At 35.9% G+C, this 22,466-nt stretch overlaps 1 protein-coding gene and 2 long non-coding RNA genes across 10 annotated transcripts in view; 1 reads left to right on the top strand and 2 right to left on the bottom strand.

Moving 5' to 3' along the window:
• The window catches only part of RALGPS2 (Ral GEF with PH domain and SH3 binding motif 2), a 164,794-nt gene that overhangs the window by 69,476 nt on the left and 72,852 nt on the right, over positions 1 to 22,466 (top strand). For all 8 annotated transcript variants that reach the window (XM_027074314.2, XM_027074312.2, XM_053209458.1 and 5 more), the window contains 2 exons: positions 892 to 984; positions 12,524 to 12,650. In XM_027074314.2, coding sequence (XP_026930115.1) covers positions 892 to 984; positions 12,524 to 12,650 — 220 coding nt within the window. The remainder of the gene's footprint in view (positions 1 to 891; positions 985 to 12,523; positions 12,651 to 22,466) is intronic.
• On the bottom strand, positions 10,091 to 10,848 carry LOC128313067 (uncharacterized). Its single transcript, XR_008293230.1, has 2 exons — positions 10,756 to 10,848; positions 10,091 to 10,361 (listed from the first exon to the last, which is right to left on the bottom strand). It is a non-coding gene; the product is annotated as an uncharacterized LOC128313067 (long non-coding RNA).
• On the bottom strand, positions 10,865 to 22,456 carry LOC128313068 (uncharacterized). The gene is made up of 3 exons (XR_008293231.1): positions 17,992 to 22,456; positions 14,840 to 14,862; positions 10,865 to 10,953 (listed from the first exon to the last, which is right to left on the bottom strand). It is a non-coding gene; the product is annotated as an uncharacterized LOC128313068 (long non-coding RNA).

Raw genomic sequence — 22,466 nt, 5'->3', positions numbered from 1 at the left:
TAAATAAACGTTAAAAAAAAAAGTTAAAAAAAAAAGATTGAGTTTTATTGAGTTCATATTTCTTGAAACTTTATGGCAATTCTTTGAGACCTGAGTTAAGGTGGTATATTGGTTGGAGTTTTTCAGTTAAAAACAGGCATTTTTTGCTCTGGAGTCTTTTGGTAGTGGGTGAGGACCATTCTAAATGATTTTTAGATAGGACCATTAGGATGTAAGCACATGGTAGTATGAGGAAATCTGGGAAGTTAGCAATAAATGTCAAATAGATCTGTTTAGCAAACTGATGGAACCTAATGTTAGGTAGGAGTTCTACAAGGAGACTGTAAAGCAAGGCCTAGTATTGGGAAGCAGGTTGGTGTCCCAACATGAATGAAGAACAAAGAATCTGAGGATTCAGCCAGGAGGAAGCAGAAAATTGAGGAAGGCTGTGGAAGGCAGGTTTGAACCCTCGTCCTGGAATTATGAGGATACTGAGTAGGAAACCATATCAGGATCCTGGGTGTAGATCCTTTCATAAAACTGGGATCATAAGGCAGAGGCTTAGCATTTCAGTGTAAAGGAGACTCCTTACTGGAAACTAGGGTGCATGATCATACTGGGTAAACTTGATGCTGAGCTATAACTTTGGTTTTCTTAATATATTACTGAGCTAGAGGTAGATGTGTTCCCAACACTTGGGGACAATGCCAGGTTAGAACACGGAAATTCTCTTGTGGGCCAAAATCAGTTTACTGTAAACATGGTGGGTACTCTAAAGACAAATCTCAATAAGGGTGATAAGTACTGGAACACTACCAATTGCCTAGATTTTACTCGTTGTTAATCTAAAGTTTTGTTGTGTTTATTCTTTTTATTTTTCATCTCTCCTCTCCCTTTTTCTTAAATCTTCAGAAACTGTATGAGCTGAATAACCTTCATGCACTTATGGCGGTGGTTTCTGGCTTACAGAGTGCCCCAATCTTCAGGTTGACTAAAACATGGGCGGTAAGTAAACTTCCTAGTTAATGAAAGGGTTGGACTTTTTGTTGGAAGTAAAGATCTATTTACTTCTTTTATAGTTCTCAGTAAGGTTAATGTTATGATAATAGATTTGGATCTTTAAACTATTTTGTACTGGTTTTTTTTTTTTTCTTGAAACCTACATTTTCCTCTCTAAGTGTTTCACTAGACTTGCCAGGTAATTTTGGGGTAAATTATAGCTCGGTTCTTACTTTCTGCCATTTAGGAAATCATTTTTGTAGAATTTGTGTGAGCATCTTTGATAACCTAGCATTTCATGTTTATTGATGGGAAAGTGTTTTTTTCTTTTTGCACGTAATGTTTTTTTGTATTTAATCTTATAAAGATTAAGCTTTCGGAAAGTTCGAGGAAGATCTAAATGGCAACTTTCAGTGAATATTAAATATTAATATTTCCATTTTTTAGTTAAATGGAACATTACAACATTACAAACATTAAATTACCATTTTTTAGTTAATAAACTCTTAGATTTTTTCCTGAGGAATAATGCAAAAACCTGATACCTAACATGGAATTATTCAGTGTTGCTGCACATTCTGATATATGTTTATTATATTTGGTTTTATCACTTTGACAAGGTCAGGGTGTTAATTTTGACTTCTGCAAATTTATGTACCTTAATATTTGAGTGATGTGATACTGGTCTCAAGCTTTCTCGGTATTTTTCATTTAGATGTTATATAAGTAAAATTTTAGATCCAATTAAATCTTTGTTACATTTTGTATAAAAGATTATTGTATTCTTTGGGCCCTGTGATAAAGACATGACTAACTTTTAAAACTTTAAAAAAAAAAAAAACACAAAGAGAGCACAATAGAATATTTGTTATGTAGCATATTAAATATCATGAAAAAAATTTAAAAAATGTTTTTTTCTAACTAAAATATAACCATTTTTAATTAGCATAGTATTGCTTTTACTTTCCATAGTATCTGAAGAGACAGATGTTTCTCATGAAAACCAGGGTGCTTTATTGGAAAGACATTAAAATGGGAGAGCTTATGATCCTGTTTATATTTTATTTGCATTTAGAAACACCTGAGTGAAGGGCTTTCTTACTTTAAAAATTCTTTTTAATAATATGGCCTTATTCTCTCTTCTTAAAATCTGAATTTCACTGGGGAATGGAAATGATTATAAATATACAATAATGAATTCCATCTTTGAAGTTTTTGGGGAAAGAATTATACTCTGATTTATATTGTGGTTTATAAATGAGATACATCTCCCTCAAGTTAATTTTTATTTTTCTTTAAGATATTTTTGTTATCTCCCTCATGTATTTACATGGAAAATAATTTTTTTTATTTAGCAGTTTTGGTTATTAATCTGAATAAAATCTTTGGTGTTTATATTAAACTTTAAAATAGTCAATAGTGTGCCAGGCACTAATTGCTTGACATAGAGCAGTAAATGATGCAGACATAGTCCCATTTTTATATAGCCAACAGTCTGCTGGGAAGAGATAAACTGTAAATAAATAAATAAATAAATGTTATATCGTAAAGAGTGATGAATGCTCTGAAGAAAAATAAAGCAGATTAAATGGGATAGAGAGAAAGCAGGGAAGTATTTTATATATACAATCGACCCTTGAACAATACAGGGATTAGGGATGCCAGCCGCCCTGCACAGTCAAAAATCCACATACAACTTTTGACACCGCCCCCTCCCTGACAGACTTAACTACTAGTAGCTGACTGTTGACTTGACTGTCTTAGCAATAACGTGGAGTCAATTAACACATATTTTGTATGCTATACATATCATATACTGTATTCTTACAGTAAAGTAAGATAGAGAAAAGAAAGCGTTATTAAAATCACAAGGAAGAGAATATGCATTTATAGTATTGTACTATAAAAAATTCCCATATAAGTGGACCTGTGCAGTTCAAACCCGTATCGTTCAAAAGTTAACTTTGAATGTATATGAATGGTAAGAGAGTCTCTGGTAAAGTCTCTCTGGTAAAGAGGAATTGAGAGAACCATTTGTGTGGAAATCTGGGAGAAAAGAATTTCAAGCAAAGGTGATAGCCAGTACAAAGGCCCCGATAATGTTCAAAGAATGGGGTGCTCGGTGTTGACAGAATGGAATAAGGAGTAATTGATGGTAGGAGACTAGTCCAGAGAGGTGGCATCAAGTCAGGTAATGGAGATACTATTTACTGATATTCTGGGGCCACTGTGTTGGCAGCGGGGCAGGGGGGGTTCTATTTTACACAAAGACAGTTTGAGTTGGGTGATAAATATCCACGTGGAACTGTAAGGTCAGAGTTAGGTATATAAGTGTACAGTAGGAGTTGGGGCTAGAGATATGTATATTTTTGATCATCAGTATAAAGATAGTATATAAAGCATGAGGTTGGATAAGATCATCTGAGTCAAAAGTACAGATGAAAAGCCCTGGAACCCTCTAAGATTTAGAAATTGGAAAAATGAGGAGGGATCAGCGAAGGAAATATCATGGGAGGAGTTTCCTACAGTCAAGTAATGAAAGTGTTTCAAGAAAGAATAATCACCCCATGTCAAATGCTGCTGATAAGTTGAATTAGGTAAGCACTTTGAGATGGCCATCGTATCTGGCAGTTGGAGAGGATTGGCAATCTAGGCAAGAGTGGTTTCAGTACAGTGGTGGAATGAAAAGAGAGAATGATGGAGAAAAAATAGGACATCAAGTGTAGAGAATGCATTTGAGGAATTATGCTGTAAATGGCTGGGCTGAGGTACTGCAGAGAAATCTGGCATTATGTTTATATGCTAGTGCAGTGATCTAATAGAATGAGAGAAATGGTAGGAGAGCAAGGAGTTCTGCACCAATACCCTTGATCAGGCAGGAGGGAATTAGATCCAGTACTGTATTGGAGCAGAAAGAGTTTATCCATTTTTTTAAAATATTTTTATAAGTTTATTTATTTTGAGAGAGAGCAGGAGAGAAGGGGCAGAGAGGTGGGGAGAGAGAATCCCATGCAGGGATTTGCTGTGCTGAGAGCACAGAGCCCTATGTGGGGCTTGAACTCACAAATCATGAGATCATGACCTGAGCCGAAGTCCGACACTTAACCAACTGAGCCACCCAGGTGCCCCAACAGTTTATCCATTTTAACAGCAGAAAAGGAAAATGCATTTGGTTACCGATGCAGGTAAGTTGGTAGAATTTGGTGGTGAGATTCTGTAGAAATTCTTCTGATGATTTATTTAAGACATAAAAAGCAGAGTCCTTAGTTGAGAATGTTGGAGGAGAGGTGTTGGAGGTTTGAAAAAAGAACGAATGAATGAAAGTCATGCAGAAGAGTGTCAGAATGAATTAACTAGGGAAATATAGTAGGCTCGGTATGGTAGGCCTTACGATTGAGACTTTTGATCATGTATTTAAAGTGAAACCAGTCAGCAAAGTCATGCATTCTCCATCCAGGTGCAGGTGCTCAGTATAAGCCTGGAGTAGTGATGAGAGTTGTGTGTAACCAGAGTTGGAATTATTTTAGGCTTGTTTGTACCATAGTGAGGTCAAGGATAGCACAGGAGATTAAATGTACAAGTTGTTTCAGTGATAGGTGAGGAATTTAACCCAAGTAAAAGAGATAAGGAAAAGTGAAAAAGTAGTATTGGTAACTGGATTGGAAGTTCTGGTGCAGGCAGTACTTATTGGATTCAGGATGATCAAGGGAATAGAGGCTGAGAGTGGTAGAAGTTAAGATCGTTGGGTGTAGGAGAAGTCAAGGAACTGAGAAACCAGGGTATTGAGAGTCTCCTATATGTGAAGATTGCAGCCACCAAGATATGAAAGTAATGTTGGTTTGCAGACTTTTTTTCTCCAGCTACTAATATCTTTAAGGTATAATGGGGAAAATGACTAGCAGCTCTATTAATGACAGTAACATAAGCGTTATAATCTAAGTGCTCTCTTGGTCACTATAGTAGCCACTAGCCACATGTGGGTATTAAATTTGAATCATTAAAACTGGGGCACCTGGGTGGCTCAGTCCGTTAAGCATCTGACTCTTTGTTTCTGCTCAGTTCATGATCTCACGGTTTCTGGGTTCGAGCCCCACGTGGGGCTCTGTGCTGACAGCGCAGAGCCTGCTTGGGATTCTCTCTCTCCCTCTCTCTCTGCCCCTTCCCCACTCGCTTCTCTCTGTCTCTCTCTCAAAAATAAATAAATAAAACTTTAAAAAACTAAAAAGAAAAACTAAATTTTAGTTCGTCAGGGCACCTGGGTGGCTCAGTCAGTTAAGCATCCAACTCTTGATCTGCGCTGACAGCACAAAGCCTGCTTGGGATTCTCTGTCTCCCTCTCTGTCACTGCCCTTTCCCCACTCGTGCTCTGTTTCCCTCTCTCTCAAAATAAATAAACACTAAAAAATAAAATAAAATTTAGTTCCTCATTCACACTAGCCAGTAGTCCCGTGTGGCTAGTGACCATTGTGTTGGGCAGCACAGACACAGATCATTTTCATCACACAAAATTCAGACAGCACTGATCTAGTGCTTGAACCTAGTAGAAGCTGGAGGATGTTAGGAAGGAAAAAGTTCTGAAGAGCAAGGAGCCAGGATTGCACCCAACTTGAATCCAGGCTCATGTTACAAGAAAAGCAAGAGAATGCTTAAAGGAAAGTTTAAGGATGGGGCTTTTGCAGAGGATGGACCATGAGACCCAGAGAGTACAGTTGGAGGGGACTAGGAGGGGTAGAGTATTGGGCCAAGTCAGAAGATAATAAAGATTGCATGTGTTTCATGCTAGTTTGGGCTAATGATTTTTAATAACAAATAAGGAATTGAGAGTATTTGGGGGGTTTTATTTATTTTTGTTTGTTTTTGTTGTTTAATTTTTTTCATGGTTATTCATTTTTGAGAGAGAGAGTGTGAGCAGGGGAGGGGCAGAGAGAGAGGAAACAGAGGATCTGAAGCAGGCTCTGCGCTGACAGCAGCAAGCCCGATGTAGGGATCGAACTCACAAACTATGAGATCATGACCTGAGCCAAAGTCGGATGCTCAACCAACTGAGCCACCAGGTGCCCCTTTTTGTTTTTTTTTTAAACTGATAAAAGGAATGTCTCCCCAGACTTATAGTAGCCTAAATGGAGAGAATATTAGGAACATTTTCTATAACATCAAGGAAAAGGATGCCCATTTTTATTGTTTTTATTCAACATTGACATCTTAGCCAACACAATTAGAAAAAAATGATTAAAAATAATAGGGTTTATTTTCAAAAAATTAAGCAGAATTACTGTTTGATCCAGCAGTTCCACTTCTGGGTATATATCCAAAAGCACTGAAAGCAGAGACTCAGGCATTTTTATACCAGTGTTCATAGCAGCGTGATTCACAATAGCCAAAAGGTGTAAACAGTCCATACATCCATCACCAGATGAATGGATATACAAAATGTATAGACATACAATGGAGTATTATTTAGCATTAAAAAGGAATTAAATTCTGACACATTACACCATGGATGAATCTTGAAGACATTATACTAAGTGAAATAAGCCAGACAAAGAGACAAATACTATATGATTCTAAGGTACCAAGAGAAGTCAGATTCATAGAGACAGAAACTAGAAGATGGTTGCCAGGGGCCGAAGGAGGGAGGAATGGGAAATGGGAGTTAGTGTTTAATGTATGTGGAGTTTCAGTTTGGAAAGATGGAAAGAGTTCTGGCCATGCACGGTTGGTGGTGATGGTTGGTAATGCGAATGTACTTAATGCCACTAAAGTGTACTCATGAAGATGGTTAAAATGGTGAATGTTATGTGTATTCTGTCTGCCACAATTTTAAGATACAGGGCTTATTAAGGTGACTGAATATACGAACAATATATAAAATTAGTTGTATTCTAAACAATTTGAAAGTGTCACTTAAAAGGACACCACTGTTTACAATATCAAAGAAATACAGTAGCAAACAATAAATAGAATAATATATGAAAGACATGTGCAGAAAACTATAAAACTTTATAGGGAGTCATTGAAAAAGAACTAGGTTAGATGGAACAGTATCTGATAGTCATGGATAGGAAAGCGTAAAGATGGCGTTTTTTCCCAAATGCACATAGAGATTATATGCAACTTGAATCAGTCCCAAACTGGGAGTCTGGATAAGATTGCTTATAAAATAATATGGAAACATAAAAGGTCAGTATAGCCAAGTTATTTCTGAAGAAGAAAATGGGGTTGGAGGCTTGGACATTTGTCCTAACAGATACCGAGATGGATTATATTATTTAGGTAATGTGCAATTAGTGCAGATGTAGACATATCGACCAGTGGAACAGAATAAGGAACCCCCAAAAAGATCATTGCTTTTATAGAACTCTGATATATGACAGTGGTGGCATTGTAAATCAATGAAGAAAAGAGGGGCTGTTCTTAACTGGAGCTGGGAAATTAGTTACCAGTTTGGGGAAAAAATGAAATTAGGCCTCAAAAGTCACTGTCAGATGAATTAAAGAGTTATATGCAAAATGAAAAACGTTGAAGCTTTTAGAAGAGGAAAACTTGCTTAATATCTCTCTGGCTTAGCATGAATAGATTCCAACTTGGAATCTGTAAGTATATTTTAGATAAGATACAAAAACCTCAAGCAGAGAAAGAAAAGATGAAAAAATTTTGGTACGTTAAAGTAAGAATTTCTGTTCACTAAAAGATATTTAAAAAATTTTTTTAAGTTTATTTATTTATTTTGAGAGAGGAAGAGAGCATGAGTCTAGGGGAGAGGCGGGGAGAGAGGAGAGAGAAAATTCCTGACACAGGCTCTGCGTGCTGTTAGCGCAAAGCCTGATGTGGGACTCGAACTCATGAACTGTAAGATCTTGTCCTGGGCCGAAATCAAGAGTCTGACGCTTAGCTGACTGAACCACAAGTGCCCCAAAAGATATTTCAAAGAAAATTGAAAAGAATATGTAGCAGTTGCAACTGGTCAAGAATTTATATGCAGAGTATATAAAGAATTCTTACAAAGCAAAAGGAAAAAGTAAGAAAAATGGAAAAGTATGCATTATGATGGTACTTCATAGAAGAAGACATATGCATAGAAACAGTGAAAATGAACTACAGCCACACGCAACATTATGGATGAAATTTCATCATCAGAACATTGATTGGATAAAGCCAAAGATTAAAAAGAGTATGCTATTCTTTAGTCAAAAATCAAATAAAATTTCAGTCAAAATTTAAAAAAAAAATCAAATAAAAGAGAATGATAAACACAAAATTTAGTATAGTGATTATTGGTTATTTAAAGATAGTCAAAGGAGGGGCGCCTGAGTGGCTCAGTCGGTTGAGCATCTGACTTAGGCTCAGGTCATGCATGATCTCACAGGCTCATGAGTTCTAGCCCCGCGTCTGGCTCTGTGCTGACAGCTCAGCACCTGGAGTCTGCTTCAGATTCTGTGTCTCCCCCTCTCTCTGCCTCTCCCCTGCTTGTTTTCTCTTTCTCTCTGTCTCAAAATAAATAAACATTAAATTAAAAAAAAAATAAAGATAGTCAAAGGAATTGGATATGAAAGAAGCACATAGGTAGATGTGTATTGTTAGTATATGGTTTGTAAGTATGAAGATTAATACATGTGCATTCACTTAAAAATTTAAGAAAAAATCGATTTAACAAGAAAGTAACATCAGGGACTAATGATAATTTGAGTGTCATGAACAAAAGATTATAATTAATCTGCATTTAAGGTTCAAAACAAATAACTTATTTATACAAATGAAAGCATTTGTACAGATTATATGGAGATACAAATCAAGGTGATGAGGGGTGATCTGGGAATTTTACTTTTCTTATGGTGACTGAGATGTACAAGGGTTGATTCAAATTTTCCCAAAGTCCATTGTTATGGTAACATTGTTATGGTATAGAGATTTGGCCAGGAACATTGGGAGTTCCCACCTTCGGGCACCAGTGAAAGTGTGAAGAGCTTTGCCCCGGTGGCCTCTTAACCAGAGAAAGAATATGGTGCTAAAACATGAAGAGTTGGAACCTTGTGAAGTACTTCGTTTTCCCCCTTTTTTGGAGGAGTATAGTGAAGTGACATTGTAGGGATATTAGGACTAAACATCAGAAAAAGATTTGAAAAGGAGAAAAAGAAAATCAGGACTTGTTATAGCTCTGGCACGTGGGCTTTGGATAAGTTTCTGAGCTATCACTAGGAAATAACCTATTTTAACATCTAATTAATTCTTTTTTCCATATTCTTCTTCTAAATAGTCTTTTGGAAACAAGTCTCTACTATCCCACCCCAGATTGAATCCTTTTAATCTGGTTGTTGATTATTTTGAAAATTCCAAAATGTAAGTTGTTCTTATACATATTAAACCATGTAGTTCTTTACCACAGGTTTGTGTTTCAGAGGTGACAAAATCAGTGATGTTCCGAGTACATAATTTGTTTCTCCTGAAATTCTACTGAGGTTTTTGAATGATTGATTTAAGAAAAAAAAGAATAGGCTTATTCTTATCCCTGCCATGTCATATCACTGTATTTTCCATATCCACACATTTAAGTGGGAGAGAAAGGGATGGTTGGACTTACAGGTAGAAGCAGAGATTTGCACCTACTCTTGAAAATGCTGATCAAGATTGTTAAAGCTGGGCCAAGGAAAATTATATAATCGCTGTTTTAGACTGTGGAATATCTATCTAAAATATTAAAGCAAAGGACTCCTTAAAACTTTTGTTTTAAAGAAGGAGGGATACTAGTCACACATTTTTCTGATGGAGATTATCTGAAGATAATCTGCATCTTAGAGCCCATGAAAAAATAAATTCCAACAGGAATCCCAATCGTACCACTTGTAGTATTACATATAAAGAGTGGTGGATTTGGTGTCAGAATACTCTTCACCTCCAGAACCAGACTGAGACACTGCAAGACAGGGACCTGTGCCTTTGTGGGTGGATGACTGTGAGAGTATTAGTATGTGCTTCTTGCTAACCCTGTAATCTCCTTTGAATCTCTGTCTCCTCATCTCTCTATTAATCTTCAGACTTCTCTGTTCACCTCATAGAGTTAGATGAGAATTTTACAAGTGGAATGTGTTTTGCGTGCTAAAAAATAACACTAATGTTTTATGACATAAAGTGAAATTTTATTATATCATAATGAAATAGTAACTTCATATGTTTAAAGAAAACAAGACTTTTTTCCAGAGTCTTTGAAATACTTAAAAACATATTTTTGGGGGTGCCTGGCTGGCTCAGTCAGTTAAGCATCCAACTCTTGATTTCAGCTCAGGTCATGATCTTACAGTTCGTGGGTTCAAGCCCTCATCGGGCTCTGCACTGAGTGTGGAACCTGTTTGGGATTCTTTCTCTCTCTTCTCCGACATGCTCTCTCTCTAAAAAATAAATAAACTTTTAAAAACTCCATATTTTCTGAAGTTTTTAATTAATATTTTTTAAATACCCTTTTTATTCAAGTATAATGAACATACAGTGTTATATTAATATGTACAGTATAATGATTCAACAATTCTATATATATATCTCAGTGCTCATCAAGATACGTGTTCTCTTAATTCCCTTTATTTCACCCATCGCCCCACCCACTTCCCCTATAGCAACCACCAATTTGTTCTCTGTATCTAAGAGTCTGGTTTTGTTTTGGGTTTTTTTTGTTTGTTTATTTTTGTTTGTTTGTTTTCTTTGTTCGTTAGTTTAGTTTCTGAAATTCCACATATGAGTGAAATCACATGATACTTGTCTTTTTCTTATTTGACTTATATCACTTACTCTCTAGCTGGGTCCTTCCGTGTTATTGCAGATGGCAAGATCTTTTTTTTAAGGTTGAGTAATACTCCATTGTGTGTGTGTGTGTGTGTGTGTGTGTGTGTGTGTGTGTGTGTGTGTGTACACACCCGCATCTTCTTTATCCATTCATCTATTGATGAACACTTCGGTTGCTTCCATACTCAGCTATTGTAAATAAGGCTGCAGTAAACATAGGAGTACATACATCTTTTCAAATTAGTTTTTTCATTTTTATTGGTTAAATACCAAGTAGCGGAATTTCCAAATCATATGGTAATTCAATTTTTAATTTTTTTAGAAACTCCATACCGTTTTCCAGAGTGACAGCATTAATTTGCATTCCAACCAACAGTGCACCAGGGTTCCTTTTTGTCCACATCCTTGCCAACACAATATATCATTTTTCATAGAACTAGAACAAATAATCCTAAAATTTGTGTGGAACGATAAAAGACCTCAAATAGCCAAAGCAGTCTTGAAACAGAAGAACAAAGCTTGGGGTTTTACAGTCTCAGATTTCAAGGTATACAACAAAGCTGTAGCAATCAAAACAGTATGGTACTGGCACAAAAATAAACACATAGATCAGTGGAACAGAATGGAGTCAATTAACAAACCCATGCTTATATGGTCAGTTAATCTATGACAGAGGAGACAAGAATGTACAATGGAAAAAAGACAGTCTCTTCAGCAAGTGGTGTTGGGAAAGCTGGGCAGCTACATGCAAAAGAATGAAATTGGGCCACTTCCTTATCCCATACACAAAAATAAACTCAAAATGGATTAAATGTGAGACCTGAAACATAAAATTCCTGGAAGAAAACATAGGCATTACTTTCTTTGAGATCAACCATAGTAACATTTTTCTAGATAGGTCTCCTCTGGCAATGGAAACAAAAGCAAAATTAAACCTTTTCAGACTACACCAAAATAAAAGATTACTGTATAGTGAAAGTAACCATCAACAAAATAAAGAGGCAGCCAACTGAATGGGAGAATACATTTGCAAGTGATAAGTCTGATAAGGAGTTAATATCCAAAATATATAAAGAACTTATACAACTCAGTACCCCAAAAAATCCAGTTAATGGCACAGGACCTAAATAGACCTTTTCCCAAAGAAGACCTACAGTTGGCCACCAGACACATGAAAAGATGTTCAAGATCACTAATCATCAGGGAAATGTAAATGAAAACCACAATGAGATACCACTTTATACCTGTCAGGATGGCTAAAATCAAGAACACAAGAAATTGCAAGAGTTAATATTATTTTGGGTGATTGACCTTGCTTTTATTCCCTTTGATTGTCCCAATTTTTTTCAAAGGCACTCACTACAAATCACCTCAACCCTCTTAAAAACAGTTTCAGTTGAGTGTTCACCTCTGTGTGATACAGCACTGATCAAAGCGATCAAAGAAAAAATGTCTTGTTAAAAATCCAAAACTGTGAATCACAGTTTTATGGTTATCGTTAGGACTAGCCATGGTTAGATTTATCAAAAAAATTGTTACTTAAACCACAAAATTGAGTAATCTCTTTAAGGATATTACATTTTATAAATAATGGATTTGGGTTTATTTTAATAAACATGTATGATTTTGTTTTATTTATATACTGCCAAAATATAATTGAAAAATGTATAACATTGAAATTAAAACTTAAATTTATAGTAAATACAGCTTCATGTCTTTGCTAAAATAAAATGGGATTTGGAAATAACTTAGACTCTTCTGTTTGCTTTTTTAGTTACTAAGTCGAAAAGACAAAACTACCTTTGAAAAATTAGAATATGTAATGAGTAAAGAAGATAATTACAAAAGACTAAGAGACTATATAAGTAGCTTAAAGATGACGCCTTGCATTCCCTATTTAGGTGAGTAGTGTCATTATGTGTTCATTATGTCTAGTTCTGTCTTAATCAGTAGTTTAGATAAAATTCTAGATATTTTAAAAGTATGTGTATCCTTTTAGGAAATTACTGCAAGATTGTTAAGTTAAAAAAGTTGACTAAAGAAATATGTTACCTTATTACCTGGAATGGGTTTTCATATTAAATTAGACTTTGGCCCTTAAGGTTTTTCATAGACTCTCATTTTTCTCTTAAAGATGAACCATTGGTAAAATAATACATTTTAGCTCTTTTGGTAATGATTTTAAAGAATGAAACAGTAGTTTGCAGTGAAGTTTAATGCTGTGAAAACATGTAACATTAACTAAAGAAATTGATCAAAAGATTTATTGAATTTATTTTCAATATCATGAGTTCCTGTTATTTTGTATAGTTGGCAGATATTTTAGGGCGAATTATGAAAAGTAGTCTAAATGTTGGTGGTGTTGTTTTCTTGGATGGAATGAGTTGTTCAGTAGTGAAAATTTAGCTAAGTGCTGAGACAACCAAATGTATATTTTAGATATCATTTGACTAAGAATTTGTCTCTTTACTATGTATTTTACAGTGTTTATAAATTCCAAGAACTATTTAATAATAAGATTATTTTCAACAAAAAAGGAACAATGCTTTGTTAGGTGTTTGAATGAAAGGAAGTCTCAAACTGTCCCATTTTAAAATGTAAATTTAAATATAGAAAATATAGAGTATTTTGTTTCTTTCTGAATATCCCTTTTTTCATCTCTGTCTCCACTATCTTCATGTAATTACTCATACTGGATTTCACTGTAACTATTTTTGAAAGTAATTGGAAAAAACCTGTTATTTCTTCAACTATCTTAGTGACCTCTTTGAAGTCTTTATAGTACCAATGACTAGAAGACAAGGTAGGGACATAGGCAATTGATAACTTTCTCATTCAGTTGAAATAGAGCATCTGCCTTAGTTTGTCAGAGAAGACTGAACTCATTATTAGGACCTTGTAGGACATCCTAGGATTCCAGTGGAAATAGGGAATGTTGCACATACTGTGTTGAAGGCAGAATACCCAAGCAGAGCATGGATAAGGGCCACTACATTCCAGAATATTGTGTCCTGTTTCTTTGATCAACAGTACAGGACCATAGTACACATGACTCCATCAGAGAGGCTCAAAGCTGGATATTTGGAGAGACTTTCTGCATATGCTCCACTTTTCACCATGGCCTTGGCTGTGCCCATTCTTGAAAATGTCATTGGGAGTGAAGAGGAATAGAGGATTTTTTTTAAATCACCAATATCTTCATACTTTCTAAGAACATAAACTTTTTATAGCTTAAAGAACATTAGACTGAGAATCAGCAACCCTCATTTCCAAAATGGCTCTTCCCTACTAACTTTTGAAGTCATTGAATTGTCGTCATTGAGCCTTGTTCTCTCTACCTAGAAGTAGCACACCTAGGACCAAAATCATGTTATTCTTTCAGCTGGATGGGACCATTGTGATTTCTTCTAATTCACTTATTTTATAATTAAGAAAATTAAGGTCCAGAAAGGTGGAAGGCCTGACTTACAGTCTGAAGATCTAGTTCCTGACAGATTTACATTCCAAAGTCTTGATCTGGTGTCTTTCCAATTGTACCTGTTCAATTCTCATTCCAAAATTTACTGATTCTATGTTTATGGCTGTTTCCCATTGAAATGTTTTTCTCAAATTCCACTATTTGTATCTTTTAGAAAAGGAAATTAAGGGGCGCCTGGGTGGCTCAGTCGGTTAAGCATCCAACTTAATTTCTGCTCAGGTCATGATTGTGTGGTTCGTGAGTTTGAGCCCCACATCGAGCTGTGCACTGACAGTGCAGAGCCTGCTTGGGATTCTCTCTTTCTCCCTCTCTCTGCCCCTCCCTCGCTCTCACTCTCTCTCTGTCTCAAAATAAATAAATAAACTTTAAAAAAAAAGGAAATTAAGATTCTTTTCTGTTGAAAATGAGAAAATGAATATAAATCTTTGTGTCATGATGTCTAGATTAGGAGTCTGCTTTACATTTTTCCACAGTGGAGACTTTGGTACAGGATTTGAAGTTGTAATGCATGTGCATCCATTTTTGCCCTGTCATGCACATAGAAGGGGAGCAAACCAGCAGCATAGTTGGAGTTGAGTGGAATCTGGAAAGGTTGGCTATTAGAAAGCATACCTGTTTCTTCCCAGCCTTGGTACCTGAAACAAACACAGTGGTTATTCCTATTGGTTAAAGCAAGTGAGACAAATATTGAGATGCAGAAGTTGATGTAGAGAAAATTTCAGAACCATTATCTTTTCTGTGAATTCAATTTGGTCTCCAATGATTGACTCCTCCTTTTTTCAGTTCCCTTTCATTTTACATGTTCTCATGACCCAGACTCTTCTTTTTCACTATTACTATGTAATTTTCCTTCACTGTACCGAAGCTAATTAAAAAGTACGCTGTTTCTTTCTACTTTACTTGCTGTTTTCTTTTGCTCAGCATGCTGTTATCTCCCTCTTCACTCATAGAAATGTTCCCTATAAGGCCACCATGATTTCCTAGTTGGAGTGTTTGATAGGTGTTTCTCAAGCCTCATCTTAATTTTGTGAGGTTGATAGTAGTTATTTCTGCTTTTTGAAATTCTTCAGTGTAGCGCCAGTCTCTTGGTTTATGTTGTATGTTTCTGGCATTTGTTTTATTGATTCCTGTTTCTCTGCCTTCTTATTACATCTGTTCTTCTAAAAGTCTCAGTCCACTGCTTTTACTTAGTCTGTACTCTCTGGAGTGGTCAGTCAGATTTTTCCATAATTCTCCTGAAAGCTCCCAAATCTAGCCCAACAACTCCAGTACATCCAGCTGTCTAGTAATTCTCAGTGCCTGGTAACATTTTGGATACTCAGATACTGATTGAATAAGATATCTATCTGTAGGGAACTCTGATTCAACATGTTTAAAAGTAACTTCATCATCCTTCTTCCTTCAGACCTGTCTTACCTCCTTATATGTTGGTAGTCTCCATGTAATAGTTCATCCCTACGCTAGTTTGGGAAGAAGCACCTGAGATTCTGAGATAATTATGGAACATTTGGCACAAACATTTGGCAGACTGGAGAAAGGAAAAGTTAATGTTTGTCAGATAAGTTATTATGACTCAATTTAGTTTGTTTCCATCTTAAAAATAATCCTTTTAATGCAGTGACAGTTTTGTTGTATAGCAAATCTTGAGGTTAAATGTATTTCATCTATCAAAACACACATGCTTTTTCTAAGAAAATGTGAAGCATCGTCAATTTATACAACTGTGTGACTACTTGATTTATTTTACATCTTAGCTGGTTTGTTGTTTCATTCCTGATCTTTAATACTGAAGTATTAAAGAACCAAGACCAACAACAGTTTATATACTGTTAATGTTTACTTTTTTCATATTTTCTTCTAATTTAAAATTAATGAAGACTGTGTTTTTTATTTAAGTTGTCTTGGTTTCAGAAGCCTTTCCCACTCTTAGGAGACGAGGCCTAGTGCAGTTGTCACAAATGTCAGTATTTACAAGATGCTATTGAATAGGACAGAACTAGCCCTAGAGGGGCACCTGGGTGACTCAGTTGGTTAAGCATCAGCTTCAGCTCAGGTCATGATCTCACAGGCTGTGGGTTTGAGCCCTATGTCGGGCTCTGTGCTGACAGCTCAGACTGGAGCCTGCTTCAGATTCTGTGTCTCCCTCTCTCTCTGCTCCTCCCCTGCTTGCGCGCGCGCGCTCTCTCTCTCTCTCTGTCTCTCTCTTTCTCTGAAAACTAAAAAAAATTACAAAAAATTATTTAATAAAATAAAAAAAAGAACTTGCCCTAGAAATGTTGGAAAGATGCTACTCAGTATGCATATTGGTAGCTTCTATTTAACTGTCCCTTTTCAGTATGCAGAATTTGCATAATGCTGCCCTTTATCCCTTATGTTGCAAAGGTTTTTATGGAAAGAGTGTATCAACCAAAAGAATCTATACAGCATAGAGAAAAGGGGAAGGCAAATCATCTGTTTTTTTCTTTTCTTTTCTTTTCTTTTCTTTTCTTTTCTTTTCTTTTCTTTTCTTTTCTTTTCTTCTCTTCTCTCTCTCTTTCTTTCTATGTATATTTTGAGAGAGAAGAAAGAGAAGGAGGAAGGGGCAGAGAAAGAGTAGAGGGAGAAAATCCCAAGGTGGTGCCACTCTGTCAACGCAGCCTGATGTGAGATTCAATCTCCCAAACCTTGAGATCATGACCTGTGCTGAAATCAAGAGTCAGACATTTACCTGACTGAGCCACCCAGGAGCCCCCAAATCACTTTTCTTAACACAAGATAGAATCCAGACTTCAGTGCTTTTGCCTCTAAGAATTATGACCAAAATCAACCATTCTTAGAAAAGCTTAAAAAAGGAGGTGGCAGTTTATATGCTGATAAAACTCTTACTTTGATACTGCCAAATTTATCTACAATATGGATTAAATTATAAGAAGTAGAAAATGTTTTCTTGGCTTTCAACTCATCATCCCTTGCAAAATTGTCTCTTCTGTTGGTTTGCATTCAAGGTAAAAATTAGTCAGCCTGAACAATATAGTGAAAAATTCTTAGAATAAGGATACAGTATTTCTGGAGAGAAATAGTTTGGCAAATCTCAAGGAAAAAATGGTTTTATATGAGAATTATTGCTTTAAATCTGAAAATTATTAACAGCTCTCATTTGTTCTTGTCACTGGAGAAAAATCTTAAGGGGCTTATTGAAGAATTTGGCGTGGGAAGTTTTGCTTTGCTGAAGAGAGAAAAATAGGACATTGTGCTAAAATAATTGAGCTGGGTGAAACATAAATATTATTTCATGTGCATATCCTAGCCTCATTTCTACTTTATTCGTGTATTTTGGGGTAAAGCAGTAGCTTAACAGGCTTAGGATGCTTTCTGGAAAAACATAATAAAAAATAAATAGTTGTAGTTCTTTTTATTGCTTTTGATCAAGCAGAAGCAAAGAAGTTTCTGTAAAATCTCCTGCCCTTCTGTAGCACACAAGTACATTGTTTTGATGTGTCTAGGTGTGATTCCTCTCTCTTGTAGAGAACCCCCCCCCACACACACACACACAAATTCACAAATTTTTGATTTGTTAGATTTTCATAATAGTCCTTTTTTTTTTAAGAAAAGAAAAGCTGTCCTTAAAACTTTCTGTAATATAGCATCCCCTCCATCTTCAATTCTGAAAAGCACCATTTTGTTTTTATAATGTTTTAATTCATCTTTCCCTCAGCAGAATGTAAGCTCTAATCTCTTGGTTCAAAACTTTATCCTTAGCATCTAGAACAAAAGTAGGTACTTACTATTTGTTGGTTGAATTAATTAAATGATTGCTTTCTGGCTCTTCTCATTGTTCCAGTAACTTTGTTTTAAATACAATAGATTTCTTTGTGAGGCAGTTTTACAATCAGTCAATTTCCCACCTACCCCAGTTTTCCTTTGGTGCTTCAGCTGGCCAGCCAGTATTTGCACAGCAGGCCACAAAATGGACTTTGTCCCTGCCCTTACGGAACTTAACGTCTCTTCAAGACCAAAGGCTCAGATCCAACATTACCTTGTCAGTAATCTCTTCTCTCTCCTGTGTCGTGGAAGAAGTACATTTATTTCTTTGCCAGCCTTCGTCAGTGGTGCCCTCATCACACTTGATGAAATGTTTAAAGCATGCCTAAACTTACAGTGGTCTCCAGATTTTATCTGATCCTCTGTTTTACAATAATTGTTTACTTATCTTGATCTTTTAATAGGATGCAGTTCTTTATTTTACTTTAGTTTTAGAAACTTCTGCTAACCTGTGTATAAATGTTTTCGAAGATATTAGGTGTTCATTCACATTTTTATTCAGATAACTTTGACAAAATCCAAAGCTGTATGTAGCTGTATGGAAATTAAAGGTATTTCCCCCTTCCCCTTTTCTAGAGTATAAAAGACTGTGACACTGGTCTCAAAAATGTCTAATGGTCAGGGTACCCAGGTGGCTCAGTTGGTTAAGCATCCTACTTTGGTTCAGGTCGTGATCTCATGGCTCGTGAGTTCGAGCCCCGCGTTGGGCTCTGTGCTGACAGCTCAGAGCCTGGAGCCTGCTTTGGATTCTGTGTCTCCCTCTCTCTCTCTGCCCCTCCCCAGCTCATGCTCTGTCTCTCTCTCCTTCAAAAATAAATAAACATTTTTTTAAAAATGTCTAATGGTCAAAAAATGTCATTGGCTTTTGATATTTTAAGACTTTTATTCCCTTTCCTTTCTTTGGTTTGATTTGTAGATAATATACACCATGGAGTACTTTACCTTATTCTTCTCACTAGATTATATATTATATTCTAAAACAGCAATAAAGCATGTTTGGTCATTTTTGTTTGAATACCAGGAATGAGCTCTGACCAAATGGCAGCCAGCCCTGGCTTTCTCTTTAGCCAAAATTACATCTGCATTTTCCATTACCTCATTTATATTCTTTTTGCTCTCTTTCTTTTTTTATATACTTAAAATTCCTCTAACATTCTTTCATGGTATATTTTCTGAAGTTTACTTTAGATCACGTGAGGACTTGTGATATAAAAAGGCTGGGGATAGGGTTGCATTGATTTCTTTCCCCTGTTCGTAGTCTTTCTTTAAGAGCTTCTATCTTGAAAATAATGTATAGCAGTTTACAGATCTTCGTTTTAATCATAAACAGAATCAGATCCCCCACCCCCACCCCCAGTTCCAGCAGCTTTGCTGGTGGCATTTCTGGTTGCTGATGTTTCCATAATTGCAGTAAAAAAAAAAAAAAAAATTGCAATTTTTTGAGCAAACCTTAACAGAAAAATAATAAAAATCTCAGTAACTAACATTTATTCAGCACTTAATCCTGTATGCCTGACACTGTGTATTTTACATAAATTGTCTAATTCTTAACAGTTTTATAAGGTAAATGATACTATATTCCCATTTTACAAGTGAAGAAACTGAGACAAAGAAGGTTAAATGGACTTACGTAAAGATACGTATTATGGGCACCTGGGTGGCTCAGTCTTGATTTTGGCTCAGGTCTCACAGTTCCTAGGATCAAGCCCTGCATCAGCTCCATGCTTAATGTAGAACCTGCTTCAGATTCCTCCTCTCTCTCTCTCTTTCTCTCTCTCACCCTGTCTCCCCCTCCCCTCCCCCCCTCCCTCCTTTTCCCAACTCAAGCTCTCTTGCTTTCAAAAATAAATAAATAAATAAATATTTTCTAAAAAGATAAGCATTATATTTCATTTACAGTTCAAAGAAATAAAGCATTAGGGAATAATATTAATATTTTGGGAATCTGTATTGGAATTAAAATTTTGAGTTCATTTGTCTGTCTTTCCTATAATTATCTGTAGACTTACAATTTAGTAACTATTAACCCCACGGATAAAATTGAAAACTGAGCTTATTTTTGTTTATTTTTATTTATTTTTTTAGTGTTTGTTTATTTTGAAAGAGAGAGAGTGCACAAGCAGGACAGGGGCAGAGGGAGAGGGAGAGAGAGAATCCCAAGCATGCCCCACAATGTCAGCACAGAGCCCAATGTAGGGCTCAAACTCATAAACTGTGAGATCATGACCTGAGCTAAAATCAAGAGTTGGATGCTTAACCTGCTGAGCTGCCCAGGTGCCCAGAAAACTGAACTTATTTTTAGATGGCTTTTGGGAGAAGTAGGAGAGGAGGGGGGCTTGGCATTGTGAGTGGAAGCATTCTTTTCTTACTTGGTTGTCTTTTTATAGACACTAAAATAAAAGACTAAAAATCTGTGAGGGTATAATCTTTAGCTTACTATTAAGTATATAAAAACCATATCTTACTAGTATAGGTTTATAAGTAATTGTAAACATCTTCATAATTGCAGAAGTGTTTACAGACTTATTATATTATTACTCGTAGGAGTCCTAAGAAATATAACACTAGAAGAATTTGTACTCTCATATCATGACTTACAGAGTCAAGTGAGCACTGGACTAAAAATTTGGTCATTCTACTCTACCAAGCTTGGAGCCTGGGGATAGGTTTGTTTGTAGATACCTACTGAATTTCAAGGCAATGTCTAATATTGGCATTATTCAAAATCTCAAGTTTTAAAAGTCTACCTCAGAGATGCCAAGTTTCCTAGACATTGATGGCATCTCCCATTGAGTACAGAATGGAGTCTAAATCATTCTTAGGATAAGCTTCGTTTCATTTATTAAAAATGACTGAATCCTTCTGTAAAGCATCTCCAAAGTTAGAGTTCAGTCTTATTGAAGGTCGGGCAACCATGTCTTTATTCCTAAGTGACCTGCTAAGTAGCTAGCCATTGGACCACACAAGTGACCTATCTAATCTCTCAGAAGATCCTCACTTGGCTTAAATTCTTACTATGACTGTCTTCACCTTAGTTTTTCTTTATCTTTTCTTGTGATCCCATCTCTTAACTATCTGCCATAATAGCTTGTCATAGCTCTGTTAAGTTAGCAAATGAAGAGCTGGCTACTGTTCATATCCTCATTTTATAGATAAGAAAACGGAATATAAAAACTGCTCAAGGTAACACAGCTAGTAAATTGGTAGAGTTGGGCCTCAGATCCAAGTAGTACTGACTTTAGTACCTATACTTAGCCATCATATAATTCTGCTTTTTATTCCCTGCTCTACAGGAGCTCCAGAACAGAGCTATCTTGTGTCTAAAGTAGAGAAGAATGGGCCCAGTGGCCAAGGTGGTTTAGCATTGAGCCCATTTTTCTTGTTTGTATGTGGACTTTCACATCATTCTAGTTTTAATAAAACAATATTCTCCTGTGAAAGTTCTTTAAGACTTGTCTTTGATAGGGTTTTGGATGTTTACATGAAATGCTATATAAATGGAATGCCCTTGTACAATTTTATCTAATTAAGATTTGATAGAACAACTAGATGCCTAATTTATCCAGAAATCTTACAGCAGATTTTTTTTTTATTATTCTGGGGGTGGTAGGAGGGACTTCAAACCCATTTTAAGATAACCATAGGTAAAACAAAGAAAAGCACTACTTTAATATTTTGATGTTCTCTTGAAGCCTTTTTTGACCGGCATTTTCATTTTAACATACGACAGGAAAAACACTGGTCATGTTGGTGGGCTTGAGTTGTTCAAGTGATTATCTTCAGTCATGGTTGGATTTTCTTTTTGCCTGAGCAGAAGTCTTCAGCGATTTCTCTAAAATTTTAGTTCACAAATGAATTAGGAAGGTCATCTGTAAGCAAGAACATGTTTTGGGAAAGAAATCGTTCCAGGAGGTTGGTAATAAGTTGTTAGATCCAAAGTTGAGTAAAAGACACACGCGCGCGCGCACACACACACACACAATAAGTTGGAATTAGCAAATTGGACTAGCCAACCCCCTGTGGATTCTGCCCTGAAGGTATTGAATCTCAGTATTGAGAAAATATCTAACAGTTCCTTGAAGTTGTGTTAGTCCCACCCATCAGTATGTGGTAATGCTTATAAAGTTCTCTAGGCTTTCTGACTTGAATAGCAGACAGGATCAGAAAATTTGGAAGTGGGGAGAGCAGGAGTATTAATAAGCTTGTTTATACATAAGTTATAATTCAGATCTGTAAAACCATTGGCTCACTAAATTTTTGTGATTCCCATTCTTGTAATACCAATATTTTGCTGATAGAACAATATAAATACATTTCAGGAAATTTTGGTGTTCCAATAAATCATGTGAAGACAATATTGAAAAAATCATTTATAATTTCCATTTTTTGTAAATTTGACTGTTTAAACATTACATACATTATTTTTTAAAATACGTAA

Source organism: Acinonyx jubatus, chromosome E4 (assembly GCF_027475565.1).
Source record: "Acinonyx jubatus isolate Ajub_Pintada_27869175 chromosome E4, VMU_Ajub_asm_v1.0, whole genome shotgun sequence".
Taxonomy (NCBI): domain Eukaryota; kingdom Metazoa; phylum Chordata; class Mammalia; order Carnivora; family Felidae; genus Acinonyx; species Acinonyx jubatus.
This window is presented reverse-complemented; position numbering and strand designations above follow the sequence as displayed.